This window comes from Marmota marmota, unplaced genomic scaffold, assembly GCF_001458135.2.
Source record: "Marmota marmota marmota unplaced genomic scaffold, marMar, whole genome shotgun sequence".
NCBI classification, from domain to species: domain Eukaryota; kingdom Metazoa; phylum Chordata; class Mammalia; order Rodentia; family Sciuridae; genus Marmota; species Marmota marmota.
Window position 1 is genome coordinate 17,401,864 of NW_025999977.1, and position 22,563 is coordinate 17,424,426.

Consider the following 22,563-nt stretch of genomic DNA (forward strand, 5'->3'; position numbering starts at 1 on the left):
TTTTTTTTTTTTTTTTTTTTTTTTTTTTTGAGCACTTTTTAATTTTCTGAACCTACAGTATGCACTGGCTCATTTTATATATTCCTTGCCCTAGCCCAAGAATCAACCATTCTAAGAGACCTGTTTTTGTTGTTGTTGTTGTTGTTGAATGATATTCAAAACCAAGATCTGTGGACTGGATGTTTTCACTCTTACTGGAGTGTCACTCATTTTGAAAGCCTTTCAGTAGACAGAGTTAGAAAATATATTTATGTATATTTATGTATATACATATATATGTAGTTAAACATATAATTGTACATATATAACTATGATTGTATAACTATACATAATTGTATCTAGCCATCTATACTTATATTGTTAAATTAAATGGGTTAATCCTGATGTCTAGACCCTAGTATGACATTCTAGGTTCATTTTAGCCTTTGCTTAAGAAGCTGGGCTTCAGATTCATAAGCCATTTATTTATTTATTTATTCCATTTTAGTATGCACGTACATAGTGGTTTCAGAATTGCTGAATTTCTACATCTACAGGAAACATCTTTATCAAATAGAGAGAGTATAGTGTTTATGTATAGCTCCTTTTGTCTTTAGTTTTACAGTTTTTAATCATAACATTATTTCTCAAAATTATGTGGGCCAGCATCTTTTTTCTACCTCCTCAGAATACAATTAAATTTTTATGTTACAATGTGCATTCTATCTTAGTGATACTAGGGTTGGGAATTCTTGACCCAATGACAATAGAAATGAAATCTGGCCAAAGAACATGAACACAAAGGCAGTATGTTGGGGGAGGGGCTTCACCTTGAGGAGAAAGGGAACAGCTCTGATAGATGAAAATCAGGCGGGGCCCCAAATAAAAGTGGGTAAGTGGTTCATGGTTGTGCACATCTGTAACTCCAGCAGTTCAGGAGCCTGAGGCAGGAGGACCCCAAGTTCAAGATCTGCCTTGGCAGCTTAGCAAGAATCTAAGCAACTTGTTAGTAAGGCTCTGCCTCAAAATAAAAGATAAAAAGGACTGGGGATATTGTTCAGTGGTAACATGGATATAGTTCCTGGGTTCAGTCCCCAAAACCAAGGGTTGGGTATGTCTTGCCTTTTATTGAGTTGTTGAGGTAAGGCAGGGAAATATCTTTGGAGGTGTTCTGGTCTCTGTGGTCAATTTGATTAGAATATGAGGGTGGGGAAAGGTATGTTACATAAACTGTTGAAAGAGTGGAGAGAGGCAGGGAAAGATTTCAGTGGGTAACAAGTTTGGATTAAAGTCCTAGAGCCTATATACCCATTTGTCCCAGACTGTCTCCCTAGGATTTCCCCTTCCACCTACCTCCAGATTGATTAAAAAAAAAAAAAAATTCTGCCTGCTGTAAATTAGTGTACTCTTTTGTCTTAATACATAGTACTTAAATGGTTGAGATTAAATTCTCTTTTTCCCCTAATGGAAGAGAATATGTATTCGTCTTTCTCTAACAGGGACTCCTTTAAAGTTGGTTTACAGGTTTAACTTTCCAATTGTCATCCTTTTTAGTCTGCTTTTCTTCTATTTTTTTTTTTTAAATTAATTGTCATGTTGGGGATTGAATCCTGGGCCTCTTGCCTGCTAGGCAGACACTCTACTACTGAGCTACTTCTCAAAACCCTCTTCTATTTATTTCTTCTCTACTCCTGTCTGCATTATTTTACTGTTTTTAACTTGAAGACATGATTTAATGCATAAATCCAGGCTACCCTACAATGCTTGTCTTGTTTGTTTTTCTGAATTCTTTGTTATTATTACCTGTCCTACTCCACACTCAAACATCTGGAATCATTTTACCAAGTATAAAACCAACAAACAGTTCAAAACCAACAAATAGTTCTACTGGCATTTTAATTATAATTATATTAAATGTATGAATTATTTTGGGAAGAATTGGTGTCTTCATAATATTGAAGTTTCCCACTTAAGAACTCAACGTATATCAATTATTTATATACATATCTATGTGTTCCTAGTTGTTCATATCATTTGTATTCACAAAACTATAAGGTTTTGTGACAAAAAAATCTTAATTGTATTCCACATGTAATACATTAAATACTAATCTCTAATTGATCTAAATAAACTCATCTTAATAAATACCAATTTCTGACTAATCTCTGAAACACTTTTTCTGTGATAAGGCACTTTAAAATATGACTATTCTGCTTGCCATTTAGTATTCTGTAAAGTCTGAGATTGTTTTCTTTAAATACTTATAGCTTGCTTTTGAACTTTATAGCTTGGTCTGCCTATTTTATCAGTGAGTTATAATTACAAGAAATGCTTAAAATAGATGACTGTTTTAGGATCATTAGTTTCTATTCTGGTATTTCAGGAAAATATTTTAGAAGTTTTTTTGTTTGTTTTATTACCACTCTCAGAAATGCCTTCACCATTCAGCCTCCACCATAGAGTCCATTCTTCTGATATGGGCTTAGAATTTTATTGTTTTGGTAAGTAAGTCACCTCTCAGTATTATCTTTTGCTGTATTTAAAATTTTTTAATGTAGATATTATTTATATAATTTGAATGTTACTTGAACTTTTAGTTTTTCATTACAAATGCACTCCTTAAATTGACTCAGAAGTTTCTCTTAAACATATGTAATTGGTTTGTTTAGGGTGTGTTTTATTCTTTCGGAAAGGCAATTTTCACTAACTAAGGCTACCTTAAGTTAGAAAGGGCATATTTAAAATTGCCTTTATAGTGTTAGTTAAGTACAAGGTAGTGAATGCTAGAGGTGAGACCATTTTCCTCCTGGATTTAGAAATAAATTTAGAAATTGAACCAAACTTATTAATGTTTCAGTAAATCTTGCTTAAGCAAATATTTGGTGCTGCATCCTCCTCAGATCTTGATGTTGTGTGACCTTTGATTTCATGCCCCTTCCCTCCTGCTCCTTACCAAAAATTAGAGAAGAGAAAATTAAAGTGAATGGGCAGAATTTGTGTGGTAAGAAAATCAAAGAACTGTGACAATAGGATCCCTGTAGAACTTCTCCTTGGTTTACCAGAGTTTTGAATTATGAGACCTACAATTAAAATTTCTTTTTTTTTTAGTTGTTGATAGACCTTTATTTATTTATATGTGGGGCTTGAACCTAGCGCCTCACACATGTCAGGCAAGTGTGCTACCGCTAAGCCCCAGCCCCAGCCCCAGCCCCAGCCCTATAATTTATAAGTTAACTTTTAATATTTCATTAAATTCCTCTCATAGTCTTTTTTTGTTATTGTTGTTATTGTTTTAAAATTTTTGTTGTAGATGGACACAATACCTTTATTTAATTTATTTTTTTTGTGATGCTCAGGATTGAACCCAGTGACTCATGTGTGAGGCAACGCTCCACCACTAAGCTACACCTCCACCTCTCCTCTGATAATCTTTGCTTTTCAACAAAGTAGTAAGTAATAATCTTCTGATTGATGAGATTTTGTTCTTCCATAGATTCTTCTGAAAACTACATTAAGACAAAGACTTTTGAGGGCTTCTGTGCGTTACATCTTGCTGCAAGTCAAGGACATTGGAAGATCGCACAGATTCTTTTAGAAGCTGGGGCAGATCCAAATGCAACTACTTTAGAAGAAACCACGCCATTGTTTTTAGGTGATGTATGCTATTTAGGGTCTAGATGTGATTTATTATTTTTTAGAGAAACTAGTTTAAATTATAGTATGCTTCTTCTATTATATTACCACTTATATGATTCTGAAACTGAAGTATTTTGATTGGTTCCCTCTTATTTTCTACCCTGGGTGGTGGTGTCTGGGACTTTATGTTTATTTAAAGTTGTAAAATCTGTTCTGAATTGTGGTCACCATCATTGTTCTCAGTGTAGTTCTGAAACTAGGTAGTACTGAAATTGTAGCAATAGTTACAAGGTTACCTGTGAATGTTTTATGTTGCATTTTCTTTTTCTGAGCATTATGAATTTAAGCTTTTATGGAAGAAATCACCAGCTAATCCCTTAATGACAGCTCATTTGTTGCTTATGTTGATTACTATGCAGACTTCTTCAATTGTGGAGTACTTTAATTCCTTAAGTATGATGACCTGAATATAAGTGATACACTTCTAATCACTGTTTTTTTCCCTCCCTCCTTCCTTTGATCCTATTTATCTTCAGGGACATTTGTCTCAGAAAGTTGAGTGGAACTGAGAAAATTAAGAGAATAAAACATTTGGGATAGAATCAGTGTATCTAAGACTATAGTTTTGGTCCTGGCACATATAGTTTGTATGTTCACTTATTTACCTTATGCTTCAGTTTTCTCACTTATAATAGTACCCACCTAAGCTTTGTTACTGGCCTGAGAATAAAATTAAATGGCTCTGGAAGTATCTTTTTTTCTTAGGAACTTAAAAATATTTATTTAAAAATTTTATGTATGGTAAAATTCACTCTCTTTAGTATAGAGTTCTATGACTCTTGATGTATGAATAAAATTCTATAATGATAACAAGTAAGATATAAAACCTTTCTAGTACCCCAAGATTCCATCTTGCTGTTTTTAATCAACCCGCCCCACCTCAGTACTCACTCTTCTGTTCTCATTCCTATAGTTTTATTTTTTAAAAATATTTTTTAGTTGTCAATAGGCCTTTATTTTTATTTATTTATATGTGGTGCTTAGAGTCAAACCTAGTACCTTACACATGCTAGGCAAGCGCTCTACCACTGAGCCACAGCCCTTTAGTTTGCTTTTTTCAGAATATCAAATATGTATATGAAATAACATACTGTGTAACCTTTGAGACTGGCATCTTTGACCTAGCATAATGCTTTTGAGATTCATCTACATTGTTACATGTACTAGTATTCCATTCCTTTTTATTGCTGAATAATATTCTATCGTATGGTGTCTCATTCTTAGGTATGGTTACCATTGAACTCAAGTCTAAATGTAGACCGAAACTTTACTATTCCACTGTTTCTAATGGGAATATCTTCCCTATATAGAACTCACCAGCATATAAATAAAACTGAGCTTTGGAAGGAACTCTTCTCTTTGATAACAGAAGGAATCAAAATGAGAAAAGCCCACAAGAAAGGGGAAATTCAGGAAACTTCTCATTTTTCCATATGAAAATTGTCCTTCTGGAATTTTGTTACCTAACACATAGTTAGGAGTTTATTTTAGTAAGGAAGTCAGCTCCCTTTTTTCTTTTCTTTACCTTGCCTTCTCTTTCTGCTTTCTGTCCCTTCCTTTTGCTCCATACACATGTACATAGTAAGTATTCTAAGGATAGTTTATAAAACTGCTTCCAAAATAAAAACACCTCTATGTCTGTCTGTCTGTCTGTCTGTCTGTCTATCTATCTATCCATCCATATTTTTTGGGGGAGGGGTTCCGGGGATTGAACTCAGGGGCACTTGACCCACTGAGCCACATCCCCAGCCCTATTTTTTTTTCTATTTTATTTAGAGACAGGATTTCTCTGAATTGCTTAGTGCCTTGCTTTTGCTGAGGCTTGCTTTGAACTCATGATCTTCCTGCCTCAGCCTTCTGAGCTGTGATTACAGGGATGTGCACTGTACCTGGCAACATCTTTATTTATAAATAAAGCGAAAACCCAGCTAGTTAGGTAGTAAGTTCTTTTCTTATTTTGTTAGAGATAAAAAAAAAAAAAAAAACCAAAAAAACAAACATGGATAAGTTGTAGACTCAAATCCAATCCAATGTGCCTTTATAGAATGATTTCTATGGGAACTGCACAGCATGGACTTTTTACTTTTGATGGATTATTTTTCATTTTTTTTGTTCTGAGTCTCTGATTATTCTGTGTAACAGTTAGTGTTAAACATAGCAGTAATATTTAGTGAAAGTAAAGTGTTTTTATACAGTGTTATGTAAGATTGCCTATTTCAGTATTTAACTGTGAAATGTGTTGTTATACTTTAGCTTTCATGGCATATCTTTTAACTTTGATTCTGTAGCTGTATTCCAAAATTGGAACAAATCACCATTTGTTTCACTTTTCACTAATATCTTTATGGATAAGTGATCTTGCCTAAGGCTATTTGTAGAGAAGCCAAGAACTTTGAAATTTAATATGCATCTATCTTAATATATTTTATATTGATCTTTATTCTTGGAGGTATTTTTTGATTTTTTTCAATTGAAAGATTAATCATCTTTCCTAGGAATTTAAGCATTTTTACTTGAGGACATGTTAGTGTCTTAAAAATATGGGTTTGAGTTTTCCCAGGTCAAAAGTATGGAATTCACTAAAAGTTGTGCTTACTTTACATGCAGAAGGCCCTGGGTTCAATCCCCTAGCATCACAAAAATAAATAAGTAAATAAGTAAATAAATAAATAAAATAAAAGTACTGATTTTATGTTCAAGTATTTGTTTTTATCTCTGTTTATATAGTCTTATGTTTCTTGATGTAACTTTTTATTACCTCAAACTCTTTTGTGTTTTAAGACAGTATCTTTTAATTCCTTAGTATAAGCAGTTATGAATCTAGGATATTTATTATTCTTGTTTTGCTTTCATGCAGTAAAATTTAGTTATACAGTCTGTCAATTTATTGTCATATTTGATAGATTAAAACCTCCAGCATTTAAAGATCAGAAGATCAGTGTTCTTATTTTCTTTCTTTTTTAAAAATTTTAATTGTCGATAGATCTTTATTTTATTTATTTATTTATATGTGGTGTTGAGAATTGAACCCAGTGCCTCACACATGCCAGCCAAGTGCTGTACTACTGAGCCACAAATCCAGCCCTGTCCTTATTTTCTTATGTAGTTCTTTTTTTTTCTCCTTTTCTTTTCCAACTTTTGTCATCTGTCTCATATTTGCATTGCCAGTTGAAATAGCATTTTCCTTTGTGTTCTGTCATCTTAAATAATTTTATTTTATTTTTAGTTATATAGTTAAACAGCTTAGAAATGTATCACCAGTTATATTGCTGTAGTTTTTCCAGTTTTACTTGATTAACTAAATTCTTCCTTAAACAGAGCCTTCCAAAAGGATTTATGTAAATAGTATTGCCTAGGTTCTGGTCAAAATTGAAATAATTATTTCATACTTGAACAACAGTTTGTTTAGGCACAAAATCCTTGAATCACACTTTCTTTCCTTAAGAACTTTCTATTTGTGTATGTGGTTATGGGAGATCAAACCTAGATTTTACATATGTTAAGCAAGTAATCTCTCTACCACTGAGCTACATTCCAGCCCTTTCTTAAGAACTTTTTTTTATATAATTACATTTAAATAATATTTTGTTTTTCTAGAAGATGAGAATATTAATGCATTGAGAAGGAAAAGCTTATATGAATTATTTTTGAATGCATTCTTATTTTGATATACTGTCCACATAAACATTAAAGTTATATGTAACAATTTATATAAAAAGAAAATAATTAAAAAAAGAACTCTTTTTAAAACTTTTTTTAAAAAATTTGTTCTTTGTTCTTTTTAGATATACATGACAGTAGGGTGTATTTTGACATATATAACTGGAGTATAACTTATACTAATTAGGATCCCATTCTTGTGGTTGTACATGATGTGGTCATGTATTCATATACGAACATAGGAAAGTATGTCTCATTCATTCTACAGTCTTTCCTAATCCCATCTCCCCTCCCTTCCTGGTGATCCATTCTCAGAGTTGAAATCTGAGGCTAGCCTAATTTTCTTTTCTTTTTTTGTGTCAATAGTTTTCCATGTCTGTACTATATTAGTTTTCTCTAAGACAGGGTATACCCTTTCAATATTTGGATGCAGATTTTTAGAAAACTTTTAGTAAATATTTATAGAATTATAACTTTAAATATTTTTATGTTCAGTTATGTTGGTGTTTTGAGTTCAGATTATTCATAAGTTGTTATCTATTTGTTAATCTTTTCTCTCTAGTCTGCTTACTCTTTATTTTTATTTTACTTTTCCTGTTTTTAAAAAATCCTCTGGGGGCTGGGGATACAGCTCAGTTGGTAGAGTGCTTACCTCGCCTGTACAAGGTCCTGGGTTCAATCCCCAGCACCACACACACATACACACACACACACACACACACAAACACACACAAAAAATCCTCTATGTTCCTTTCTAGAAATATTTATAGGGTTTCTTCAATTTCAACTGCATTTCTATGATGATTTTGTTTTCCTAGGTCTTTTGTGAATTCTTTGAGTTTGCATATGTCATTTCTTATCATATAATGATCTTTTACCTTGAACACTTTTATTTTGGTGTTGTGCTGTGTTTCACAGAGGCAATTGCTTCATTCACTTCTTTTTTAAAAACTTAAAGCATGGGGCTGGGGATGTGGCTCAAGCGGTAGCGCGCTCGTCTGGCATGAGTGCGGCCTGGGTTCGATCCTAAGCACCACATACAAACAAAGATGTTGTGAACAAAGATGTAGTGTCCACCGAAAAACTGAAAATAAATATTAAAAAAAAAAAAACTTAAAACACAAGTTTAGCTATAATTTTCATTCACTTATTGGAAATATTTTATGATAGTTTTTATTAAGTATTTTTCCTGTAACTTTCTTTCTTTTTCTTATATCTTTTATTGGGATTTGTACTGGTTCTTTTGTGATAATTCATCTTAGAAATATGTGTTATATTGCTTGACCAGCTATTTTCAGGAGGTATATAATGGGAAGGAGCTGGAGTTGCATTCCATACTAGCTAGGGTTTTCTTTCAATTCAGGGTTTTTGAGTGTGAGTTTATTTAGCTAGTATCTTTTACCAGTTACTGAGGATTGGCTCCTATGGGTTTTTGCAATGCATTTTCCCTTCTGTGATAGTAGAAGCAGACTGTTCTCAAAAATATGGCTTTTTAGTGTGATTGCCTGTTTAGACCCATCTCTTCCGATTTTCATATTTCAGTTGAATCCAGAGAAGTTCCTGCTGGCAGCCCAGGTATCTCTTCCTACTACTGGGGATTTATATTTTACACCTCAGATGGAATTTCTCACCTTAGAGAAGTGTTGTTTGCTAGCTTTTTCTAGCAAAGAAAGAAAGACATTTGTAGCTAAGACATTTCCTCCCTTCTTCCCATAAGTACACAGAATTGATCTTTATTCTTTTGGAGGTACTTTTAAAACTATTTTTGATCTAGAGTTCAAAAATTTAAAACTAGGATGAATCCTTGTTTTGCTAAAAACAAAGTATTTTTAAATTTCATTTTCCTTTGCTGATTTTGCATTAATTGGGTTTGGATGATTTTTAAGAAAGTGAGTAGAAATGTGTACATTGTGCTATAATATTAAAATTGGAAGTCCATATTAATTTTTAACCTAAGACAGAAATTCTTGATTTTAGCATTTTTTCAATAATTGAGTAGTTTATTTTATGGTAACTGATCTATAAACCTAGATCAGCTCCTTCTAGTCCTCCTGCCCTGATACAGTACAATCTCTGTTCTAATTAGGTATCATACAGCAGTGCTACTGAAAATATCAGTCTGTTTGTATAAGAGACTTGAGCCAGAAGTCATTGTGTTGTCTCCTTCATCAAGGAAGTCTTATCTCAAGAAAAAAATGTCCACTGAACTAAACAGTGTGCTTAGGGATGTAGTTGGTTCATATTCTGATCAAACCTTTATACCTTTTTAAGGACTGATAACAGTCTGCAGATTGATAGCCAGTTTGTGGATGATATTAAATAGCATAGTTGTACAGTATGCTTATGTGGCAAACTGGGTTATTAATGCAATTGTGTCTTTGTTCTTCATGATTATTATTGCTATCAGTCAACTAATTTTATGTGATTATTACTGGTTAGAATGACTGAAATACAAGTATTGCTTCTACATAAACACCATTCCTTGATCCATATACTTTTTCTTTGATAAGGAATCCTCAGTAATCATTTATTTCTCTAAGTCTTATTTTTGTTTGTTTTTTGTGATGCTGATGATAAAATCCAGGACCTTGCATATACTAGCCAAGCATCCTACTGTGTCAAGTCCCATTTCTATGAGTCTTAATATGGATCATATTTAGAGAGTTGGCTCCTGTAAAGAGAATCCTGCTGTATTAATGCTTCAAAAACTTGAATAATTACCAAAAATTATAGAATTCAGTGGTATACCCCTAGAATAAGATACAAATGTAGGGATATGTTTTATTTTTTCTTTTTTTTTAAGAGAGAGAGACAGACAGATAATTTTTTAATATTTATTTTTAATTTTTTTTAGTTTTTTTGGTGGACACAACATCTTTGTTTGTATGTGGTGCTGAGGATCGAACCCGGGCCGCACACATGCCAGGCGAGCGTGCTACCGCTTGAGCCACATCCCCAGCCCAAGGGATATGTTTTCTTAATCAAATGTTTCTTATAACTTTCTGTTGCTGTGGTGACACATGGAAAAGTTATCGCTACATAGTAGGATAGTGAAATTTTAGGTTTTTGTCTTCTAATACATGTGGTTGAGGATGTATTTTTTTGGGATGTGGTCTCTGATGTCTAATTGCCCATTAGACTTTTTCCTCCTAGAAACCATGAGCCATGTCAGTGATAGCATGTAGAATTCAACTGGGGTATTTTCATTATGTTACTAACATGAGTTTTGCCCATGAGATCAGGGTTTTCCCCATCAGTATACATCTTTAAGATTATTAACCAATGGGAAAACATGAGGAAATTAATAATATATAACTTTTCATTATAATTCTAGAAAAAGATTTTCTACATATCAGTAAAATTCACTTTAGACTAAAGATAAACATTTTTTGAATACATCTAAAACTATAGATAGAGGGTGATTTGACATTATGTATCTATCTTTGGTGGCAAAGCCTCAATTTATAATCATTCTGATTATAAGCTTTAGTGATTAAGTACATAACTGAACAGAATCAGTGACATTCTTGAAATAATTGAAAATTCTGTATCCTTGCCAGTCACGTTCCCAGAGAGGATTATAACTAATGCATGACATCAATAGGAGTTATATTGGCACTTTATTAGTTCTTTTGTCTTGAGTATTGGTAAAATCTTACAAAAACACAAACTTGAAATTATATAGAATAATACTAGCAATGCTAGAAAAAACTGTCATTGTAACATAGTTTCTATTCTAGTGCCACCAGATGTCAGTGTAACCACAGGACCAGAGAAAAACTGTAGTTAAATGGCTTATGAATGGTGCTTTTGGTTCATAAAAGGGGTAGTATGAGAAAAGTTTTACATAATCTAGGATTACAATGGAAAGACCATTTTATTGTAAATTGTGTAGAAAAATGAAGTAAGTACTTAATGGAGAATAGAGTATATGTAGAACTCAAAAAAGCATAAATGTAATTAAAATTCATACATAATTCCAATGTACTAAAAGAATACATATGTGATCTCTGGGATTCTCAGAACTATTGGCAATTCCCTTCTACAACTAGGGGAGTTGGAAAACTCACAGTTATGCTGTTCATCGAAGCCTCATTGACTGGTGTTTCTTAGAATCACTGTCAAAATCTTGAGCCTCAAAATTTTATTTTCTAATATATATATAGAACTCACTGTACTGTAATTTGTGGTTGGTACAAATTATCTGTAGTACACAGAGGCATATTAAGCATTTTTAAAAAATTAGTGCTTCATAATTATATATAGTAGTAAAACTCATTGTTATATATTTTTACATACACACAACAGAACAATATAATTTTGGTCAAGTTTGTCCCAAGTAAGCATTTTTCAAAAGAGCATTCACTAAGATAATTATATTCTAAAAATATCTGATTTTTTTATAAGTAGTTTTTAGTTGTAGTTGACATAATACCTTTTATTTATTTATTTTTTTAATGTGGTACTGAGGATCGAACCCAGGGCCTTCCACATGCTAGGCGAGCGCTCTACCTGAGCCGCAACCCCAGTCCCAAAATATCTGATTTTTAAAAATTTACTCTTTAACAAATGCTATATTGAATAAGATTATTATTTACTAATAATAATTTAGTACTTAAACATGTGTGTGTATATCAGCCCTTATTCTCCCACATGGAATCTTGAGTCCATTTCTTCATGAAGTCTTCATATAGGGCTTGTGACTGAATCTAATGTGTTACATACCACAAATGAGTTTTATCTTTGGTTGAAAGTCTTGGGTGAGACAAAGGGTGCTTCTGGTTCTTCCAGTTCTCATTTTCAAATAATTGTTACAATGTATATGCCTACTTAGATTACTTTTTATTTTCTTCTTTTCCCCTCTAATTTAGGAAATGTAAAACTTTTTTTTTCTTTAAAAATATAAAGTGTTTCCCAAGAAATTATTGTAGGAAATGATAGTCTCATGTCATTCTTGCTTTCTTAAACTTTTGTACTGAAAGCTTCCTTCAGTACTATGATGTGTGGTTGGAGGCGCAGTGTTTCTACCCTCGGAGCTCGTGGTTTTTCTCTTCTGCTGTCTCAGCTGGATAAAGTCTTACAGTCAATACCTGTCTGAATTGAAGACAGGATAATTTTTCCCACTTCTCTTTGTATCCGGGACATTTTGAGCTCTACCCCCCAAAATGCAGCTTATTTTGTTCCTATTCCTTATTTGTGGACTCTGGATACTGGTGAAATACCAGATATTATGATTCTTCCTTTTTTTTCCTTTCTAGGAACCCATGCTACATTTCTAAGTTCTAGATTTACACATTTCCTTTCTCTAATTGAACATTTATCACAAGACATAGTGGTTGCAACTGATGACATGGCTTCTTGTTTCTAATTTCAGACATATATCTTGGAAATAGATATTTTAAATTAAATTCCAATTTAGTTATATTCTAAACGTTAGACTGGTTCTGTCCAGTTGGGAAGGTGAGGAAGTTGAATTCAATAGTAATTCAACTGCTTAGTCAATCAGTTTTGCTTATCAGTGGAATAGTAGAAGTTGTAGCTGAATTTCATTATGTTGTCCTATGTTGATTTGGTGATTATCAGACCTTTGCACTATTAGTATTAGTTCCTGATACCAAGGGCTTACTATTTAATTGGAAATATTTTAATAACTAGAATTAGTTATTATACAAGGCAAGCTATAGTACAGAGCACAAGAGCAACAGAGTGTTATGAAGGTTAGCTTTGTCCCAGTTACTATTATTATTCTGTTATAGATTCATTTATTTTTTTGACTTATCTCCCTCTCCCCGTTTTTTTAAGTTTTAAAGTAGGTTTCAATTAATATGTATAAAATGTGACTTTAATATTACCAAGTAAGTAGAACATAGTTCAGTTAGATTTTTTTTTGATATGTTTCTGAAAATTTAGTGTAGACTGTATGCACATTGGAAATATTTCAGATATTTGCTGGGGCTGTAGCTCAGTGGTAGAGTGCTTACCTAGCATGTGTGAGGCCCTGGGTTTAATTCCCAGCATTGACAAAAGAAATATTTCAGATACGTGTTTTGTGAATTCCCATATTGAAATTACCTTTATAATTTATGAAAGTCTCCTTTAAAAATTCACAGACAGCTGGTGTGGTGGCACATGTCTGTAACCCCAGCCACTTGGGAGGCTGAGGCAGGAGGATCACAAGTTCAAGGCCAGCCTCAGCAACTTAGCAAGGCCCTAAGCACCTTAGCGAGAACCTGTCTCAAAATAAAAAAATTAAAAGAGTTGGAGACATAGCTCAGTGGTAAAGCTCTTGGATTCAATTTCCAGTACCCCTCCAACCTCCAACAAAATTCATGGACAATTTTAAACATATACAAAAGCATAGAGGAAAAATATAGTAAATTGCCATGTACCTAACACCCAACTTTAGTAGTTGTCAATTCAGTATTAGTATTGTTTCTTTTACAGTCTTATTTATTACCCCCACTCATTTTTTTAAGGAAAATCCCATTCATCATATAAAAATACTTGCATATCTATCTCCACAGGATAAAGATACTTTATTATAACTAAATTATCATATCTAAAATAATAATTCATTAATATCATCAAATATCCAGTTAGTATTGAAATTTCCTTTATTGTTATATATTTGTGTGTGTGTATTTCAATTTGTTGAAATCTTGATCCAAATAAGGTTCATGTAGTTTAATTATTTGATAAGTTTTTAAGATCTTTTTTAATATAGTGCTTTATCAATTTTGCCTGATGTAATATTTGTTACCTGTTCATATTGATTCTGAAACAGTGTTCAAAGGATGAAAGACCATTGATCTTTTAAGTATCTGCCAGGTTTGATAGTGGTGTTTCAGAAAAATGCAGTTTACAAGAGTTGAGTCAGTTTTCCGTTGTTCTCCAGATGCCATCTTGTGCACAATTACTAATGCTTATTTTTGTACATGTTACTTTAAGATTTGAATTGGGACATAACGATGATTATGTTACTGCTGATGTAATAACAATGGGGACATACAGTTCCCTGGTTTTGAAATGATTGGTCCTAGGCATTTGTGCCCATAAAATAATTTCTTCCTCTTCCTTTTTCTCATCTTTCCCCTTTCTTCCTCAAAATATTATATAATATTCTTCATATGTTTATGATCATTTTCATATCATGTATAAATTAATTGTATTTGATAATATTCAAATATCAAAGAGATATGAAGAATTTAATGTCACAGGCAGTAGAAACTGAATAGGAAGTTACAGCTTGAGAAAAGGCCATTGAATTTGATGACCTGGGTGTCACTGATGATTATTATCAAGGGAATAATTACAAATGAATTATGGGAGTGAAGTTTGCATGCTACTTATGGATAGAGACTTTGTAAGGTCCATGAAGGCAGGAATTTTGATCTCTCATTTGCTTCTGTATTTTTAATACCTCGAACATTGCTTGGTATGTTGTAGACAGTATTTGTTAACAGCTGATTGGAAAAATGGAATCAGTGAATGTAGACTTAAGGAGAGTGGTCTTTGGGTGAAGTTTAGTGGCAAAAAAAGTAAAAGAAAATAGCATATTGATAGCAGGGGTCATGACAAATTATTTGTTTTATTTTTAAGACTAAACCAGTTTACAGGTTGAACAGTAGAACCCACCAGAAAATGGGTGATATGAGAAATTAGAGAGGAGGCAATATAACATAAAATACCCTTGTGTAGTCCATTTCTACCAAGTTAACATCACTGATTCAGTCAGGTAGGGATAATTTGCTATCATTACTTATACATTTATCATTTCTCTCTATATGTTGGTAGGCAGAAGTATTCTTTTTTTTTAAATATATTTTTAAGTTGTTGATAGCCCTTTATTTATTTATTTATATGTGGTGCTGAGAATCGAACCCAGTGCCTCACACATGCCAGGCAAGTGCGCTACCCCTGAGCCCCAGCCCCAGCCTGGCAGAAGTACTCTTAATGCTTTGGTATCCTTCTCTATGGTTCCTTCTTTACCTGTATCCCCACTGTCCCCATAGAATACAAAAATACTCGGTGTTATAGTTGCTTGATGGTTGACTATGTTTTGGGAAAAGATTTGCATAGTCTTGTTTTAGATGTGGGATAGTTTCTAACCACAGTACTATACTTGCTTTTCTCAGAAGGATTGAGAAAATATGTAGAAAATAATGACTTCCTTTTTGGATGTGTACTGTTCATAGTGTTAGATCCCTTCTTCAATTTGATAAAGACAGTATTATTGCATTTCTTCCAAAGCAGAGATTTTGGTAGTAAATGTAAGCTATAAATATACTTTCATAAACTACTATTTCACAATTATTAATCATTAAGTTTATTTTATTTTGAAATAATTAGCAAGAGCTATGAAAATGTTATTTATTTGCTTATGTACAGGTTTCACTCTTGCTATTAGGAAGTGTTTTCAGTAGAGATCAGCAATTTTAATTTATAATATTAAAAGTGAAAACAGTTTTTCTGTCTGACTTCTATACTGTATTTAATAATCACAGTAAAATTATTTTCTTTTTTATAAGGTCAGCCTAACTCGTAGAAAACAAATTTATCTCCATCCTCCTTCATAGATCATCACCAACAACCTGATAATTTTCAACTCAGGGTCTGCCTAGCTATAGACTGATTTTTTGCAAGCAATCACTGCTAATGATAAATGACTTGGATTTGAAACAGATTTTCTTCCTTTTCTGTCATGACATCCACTCCAAATTAGATTGACTTTAGATTGAATATAGAAAAATAGCTTGAAAAACTTGTTGTTTTTTCCTTGATAAAATGCTTAAATATTAACTTAGAAATAAAGTAAATAATGTTAAACTTATTGGTTACATTTCTGAACCTGCCCAGAATGAGGGAATTTTTGATTAAAAGACTTCCTAGAGTTCTTATGAAGAAATAAGCTTTGGTTTGCATTAGTCAGTTTTTCACTGCTATAACCGAATACCTGACAAGAACAATTTAGAGGAAGAATGACTTATTTTGTCTCACAGTTTCAGAGCTTTCAGTCCACAGTCACCAGCTCCATTGCTTTTGGCCTGAGGCAAGGCAGAACATTATGGTAGAAGGATATGCCAGAGGAAAGCTGCTTTGGGACCCAGAAGAGAGAGAGATTGGGATGGGGTGGGGGAAGGGCTGAAGAAGATAAACCTTTCCAGGGCACAACCCCAGTGATCTACTTCTTCCCCCTAGGAATACTTGTCAGTGTTCCATGTAGTCTTCAGTGGATTAATACATTAGATCATAAGGTCAGAGCCCTCACGATCCAACCACTTTTCAAAAGTCTCATCTCTGGACATTGCCTCCTTGGGGACCACACTTTCAACATAGGGAGATTTACATTCCAGATCCAAGCTATAAGTATAAATTCAATATCTAAAACTAATAGAATATTGCCAGGTACCATGACAAACACCTATAATCCCAGTGACTCAGGAGGCTGAGGCAGGAGGATCACAAACTGCAGTTTAGCAAGACCCTGTCTCAAAAACAAAACAACAATATAAAAGGGGTTCAGGGTTTGGGATGTAGCTTGGTAGTAGAGCACCCCTGGTATCCCAAACAAACAAATCCCCAGTATCACAAACAAACAAAACCAACCTCACTGCCAGTAAAAAACTAATAGAATATCAATGGCATGTTACTTATCTTCAGTAATAATGAGTATACTTCTTGCTTTACATTTTAAGTATTTTATTTTCCCCATTGTTTCATCTGTCTTAACATTTTTCAAGTGTAATTGTCATCCAATTATCTAATGCCTTTCTTTTTTATGCCTGAAAGTTGTTGATTCCTATATTCCTATTTCCATCCTCTACTCTAGTAGGAGATACAGAATAATTGTTTAAAATAAAATATATACCCAAGCACATGAAGTTAGGCCTTCTTATACATATGTCAACTCTATTGTAGATATTACTATTTCTCCAAACTTAAAATTTAATAAAATAATTTAATAGGTGTGGGGCTATTAAATTTTATCTTATTTGCCAGTGATTTATGAGTATGTGTGTTTGTGTATGTGTATACTTACTTTATGTAGCACTACATTAGTAACCCCTAAGTATCCCCTCATATGCAGGGAATACATTCCAAGATGCCCAGCAGATGCCTGAAGCTCTGTTTTCTACCCCCTTCCCCGAAATGAAATGGCTAAGATTACTAAATGACTAATGGACAGGTCCTGTATACAGTGTGGATATGCTAGATGATTCATGTCATGGGAAGGAGAAAATTAACAGCCTGAGTTTTCATGATACCATTCAGAACAGTAAGCAATTTTAAATTTACACACTGTTTATTTCAGGAATTTTTCCATTTAAAATTTTGGGCTACCATTTACTGTGAGTGACTGAAAAATGTAGAAAGTGAAATTGGATAAGGAGAACTACTGTATATAATTATATTCTGGCATTCTGTTTTTCATTAACTCCATGCTTAAACTCTTCCAGAATTATTGTCTTCTTCTTAGCAAAATTTTCTGGTGGATACATTGTGGAAGGTTTAGCCCCACTTGCTTGTTGTACCAACTGATAACATGTTCCCCCAAGTAGATTGTTCATTCTTTTTTTTTTTTTTTTTTTTTTTTAAATATTTATTGTTTAGTTTTCGGCAGACACAACATCTTTGTTTGTATGTGGTGCTGAGGATCGAACCCGGGCCGCACGCATGCTAGGCAAGCGCGCTACCGCTTGAGCCACATCCCCAGCCCAGATTGTTCATTCTTACCAAGTAGGATTTATAAACTGTTATATGTACTTGATATTAGACTTAAATATACCTTGTTTTAATGTTAAGTTACATATGTAAATGGAAGTCCAATATTTGTGTGTATCCTTTTTGGGGGTTATCTGTAGGCATATAAATTATTTCTTCGGAGCTTCTACTATACCAGCAATTGGGAGTAATCAGTTTTAGTTATTAGTTAAATAACATATATTTCTCTAACGACAGTTTTTGGTTTATCTGGAGTCCCCCTTTAATTCAAATATATGAGAAGATTTTTATTGGTGGATATAAGAATATTTTTTTTTTAATATTTATTTTTTAGTTGTAGTTGGACATAATACCTTTATTTTATTTATTTATTTTTATGTGTTGCTGAGGATTGAACCCAGGACTTCGCACATGCTAGGCAAGCTCTCTACTGCTGAGCCACAACTCCAGCGCATAAGCATATCATTGGTTGTTCATGGTGGTGAAAAAATGTCCAAAATTGAGAACTTATCTTTCACTTTGTCAGTGATTCTTGTAATTTTTGATCAAATGGTAATGATAACAAACCTTTCGACCTTTTTGAGACTGTTTCTCCAGACTGATACTATTTCTTCTGAACCATATTGTTTTCATTTTCAGAGAGAATGTTTGCTTTTTGTCTCCATTTCCTCTGTGTCTTTTAGCACACTATTGAAAATAATTTTGTATGTGCACAGAAAGGATTAGGTGTATGTAAATAAGTTTGGGTTAAGACATGATTTTGTGATAACTATTTAGGAATGGTCACAGCATTGTGAGTTCTGAGGTGAATAAGTGATGAGAACATTACCAAAGTGTCTAGTCCTATAAACATACCTTTTTGCTGACAAAAATTTTTCTGACTCCTGTGTATCGCAGCTGTTGAAAATGGACAGATAGATGTGTTAAGGCTGTTACTTCGACATGGAGCAAATGTTAATGGATCCCATTCTATGTGTGGATGGAACTCCTTGCACCAGGCTTCTTTCCAGGTAATCTCTGAATTTATTATTTCATTTCCATGTAAATTGTGTGTTTTACCCTTTCAAAATGACAGTTCTGTACAGTTTTTGCTTTCTACTTGCCGGTGATTTATAATGGTTAGTGCAGCACAGAAAAGGCAGTCTAAATGCTAATGATCATTCTGAATAAGCCAACTGCTATAGTAGCTGTAGCAACTTTGGGCTATAAGGATTATTTAAATTTTTCAAATGTTGATAGCATAGTTAACAAACATCAGAATATATGGGATGTAAATTGATAAAGAGCAATGGCTTCTTTATAATGGTGTGTTTAGAACCTGTGTTATATCCTTAGTGCTGGGTTAGTAAATTAATTTTGCAAAATTTCATAAGGATTATAATCCCTAGAGATCAATATTTAATCTGTTTACATTTATTGGGCTAGCTAAAAGTATGGTATAATTTCATTGTTTGGTCATTTCCTTCCCAACCAATACAACCATAAATTGTTTCGTTGATTTTTTTCTTCTTCAAGTTTTCCTTTACTGAGAAGATTAAAAAGAAAAACAGAAAAAAAAAAATACAATAAGAAAAAAAGATACCTTCCACTTTTTTCCTTTTATTTAAAATATGAATCTGTGCTTTAGGAAAATGCTGAGATCATAAAATTGCTTCTTAAAAAAGGAGCAAACAAGGAATACCAGGATGACTTTGGAATCACGCCTTTATTTGTGGCTGCACAGTATGGCAAGCTAGAAAGCTTGAACATACTTATTTCATCGGGTAAGATTAATTCATTAGCCTTTGCACTGTTGATCATAAATTTTAACTTTATATCTTCTTAGGAAAAATAATTCTTGACCCATGTATAAATAAGGTTATGAAATTAATGGTTTTATGTACATGGTAAATAAGTATATATATATATATAAGTTGATTTATAAGCCTGATTATTGACTGTCTATTACTAGCAGTGCAATGCATAGGCTACTAATTTTTCTGTGTAAGAACACTCGTGTAAGATCTGTCACTAAAGCAGGTTTATTGGCTGCCGCAGTCTGGCTGGGCACAAATCACGAGCCACTCAAGCAGGAACAAACTTTATTTTTGAAACTGCCGCCAATGCCCGGTATGCTCCCTGGAAGATTGCCTGACCTACCCACGCTGCGTTCTCCCCGACCCCCACAGGAAGTCCCTCCTCCAGAAATCCCTCCTACCGCACTTCCCCAACCAATGGGAACTCTCCAGGAGTCCCGTAGCAGGCCGAGGTGGACAACAGGAGTCCAATATCCATATGAATGCAGATCTTAACATAATCATATCATCTCAATGGCTTGCTGGAGACACCTTTCAACCAAAAATGCCATGCATCATATTACTTGGCTGTGGCTCTTAGCAATTGGCAGTTTGAATGATGGAGCTGCCTTTTCATTTAGGGACCAGAGCACTTCCAGCTTCCTAAGGTACAAGATTAGTTTAGGCTTAATTAATTTATTATATGGTTATTTTATATATTAAGCCTTTATATTTATGTTTTAATAATTGTGTATTTATTTGAATGGGTTTATTTCAAAGCATGCTTATACTTTATTATGTTAATAGCAACACAAGTCTGCTAAGGTTTTCTCTGTGATAACCATTACACATTTAGCATTGCCAGAGAGGATGATGCCAAGGGGGCATTCTTAATTTGTGTGACATTTCTGTGACTAGAAGTGTTTGTTATTTGGGGCTTTTAAAATCTTGACTGTGTACTCTCAAAATTCTAATCTGAAGAAGCATGGATAGTAGTGGGGAGGGGAAGTATCACCAGATTTTTTTTCAGGCAATTTATTTCAGTATCTGGGCTTTTAAAAGTTACCCTCAAGCTGGTTATGGTAGTATGCAACTGTAATCTCAGAGTCTTGGAAGACTGAGACAGGACTGCAAGTTTGAGGCTGATGCCAGCAATTTAGTGAGATCCTCAGCAATTCAGTGAGACCCTGGCTCAAAATAGAAAGGACTGGGGATATAGCTGAGTGGTAAAGCACCCCTGGATTTAATCCCCCCCCCATCAAAAAAAAAAAACCAAAAACAAAAACAAAAAAGCCACCCTACCTTCAAACAGACAAAAAATATATTTAGACACCAGGAAACTGATTTTCTTAACAAACCTTCAAATATTTAGTTTTAAATATGGAGGGGAAAAAAGCAAATTAACTGCTAGTTTAAAATGTCTGTTATAAATAATGAACTTATAAATATTAGAGTTGAAAGGAAATTCTAAAATAATTTCTTTCTTTCTTTTTTCTGGGGTGGGTACTAGGGATTGAACTCATGGGCACTTGACCACTGAGCCATATCCCCAGCCCTATTTTGCATTTTATTTAGAGACAGAGTCTCACTGAGTTGCTTAGGGCCTTGCTTTTGCTGAGGCTGGCTTTGAACTTATGTTCCTCTTGCCTCAGCCTCCTGAGCCTTGCGCCACTATACACAGCTCCAAAATAATTTCTTTAAATATGTTTTCTTTTTAGGTTAAGAATCTCAGGCTCCAAGTGTTAAGTGCCTTGCCAAAAATCTAGAAACTTATTTCCTGACAGAATAAGAATCAGGGTAGAAACTTTTCCTACCATGAGGCAGACAGTGGTTGGAGAGGATGGCTTTGGGGACTTTCTTAGGGTGTTGAGTTTCCCTTCTGATTTATCTGATTATGACCATCCTCTCCCCCTCCTTAGTTTTATCCCAGGCATCTTCAGCTAGCATAGGATTCAGATCTTCTGACTTCTGACGTTCCTTCCTTTACTCCTTAATACTCCTGAGGACTATCCTAATTCTATTAATGACTTCCAGTTCCACAAGTTTCAGTTATTAATGTTCAATTAATATTTTGAATAAAATAAGTTAAACTGCACCTCAGAGGTTCTCCCCTCATGCCAAGTCAACCTCGTCACCTATTTTTTTCTTTTGTCCCTTTTCCTTCTTCTTCTTTTCTCCTTCTGAATTATTAAGAGTTGCAAGTTGAAAAGGTATTTAGGTATGTTTATAATGTAATAGTGTGTTTCCAGTTCCTTAAAGTGACTTTCCTTTTAGTGAAATATCTGTTTTTTTTTCCCAACTTTTCCACCTGTAGTCTTATAGAAATGGGTTCCTTACATTTTCTAATACTTTGAAATTCTCTTTCAAAATGGAACATTGATTTTAAAAAAAAAAGTTAAGCAGGGCTCTTTTCTGATTTAGTCTTTTCTTTTTATTTTATTTATTTATATATGACAGCAGAATGCATTACATTTCTTCTTATAAACATAGAGCACAATTTTTTAAATCTCTGGTTGTATACAAAGTATATTCACAACAATTCATATCTTCATAACTGTACTTTGGATAATAATGATCATCACGTTCCACCATCATTTAACCCCATGCCCCCTCCCTTCCTCTCCAACCCCTCTGCCCTACCTAGAGTTCGTCTATTCCTCCCATGCTCCTGCTCCCTGTCCCACTATGAATCAGCCTCCTTATATCAAAGAAAATATTGAGCATTTGATTT

The 22,563-nt window shown here is 33.6% G+C and overlaps 1 protein-coding gene across 5 annotated transcripts in view; it reads left to right on the top strand.

The window, feature by feature from the left end:
* Asb3 (ankyrin repeat and SOCS box containing 3) overlaps nucleotides 1-22,563 on the top strand; it is a 148,649-nt gene that overhangs the window by 88,301 nt on the left and 37,785 nt on the right. For all 5 annotated transcript variants that reach the window (XM_048804352.1, XM_048804355.1, XM_048804351.1 and 2 more), the window contains 3 exons: nucleotides 3,473-3,631; nucleotides 18,955-19,067; nucleotides 19,685-19,820. In XM_048804352.1, coding sequence (XP_048660309.1) covers nucleotides 3,473-3,631; nucleotides 18,955-19,067; nucleotides 19,685-19,820 — 408 coding nt within the window. The remainder of the gene's footprint in view (nucleotides 1-3,472; nucleotides 3,632-18,954; nucleotides 19,068-19,684; nucleotides 19,821-22,563) is intronic.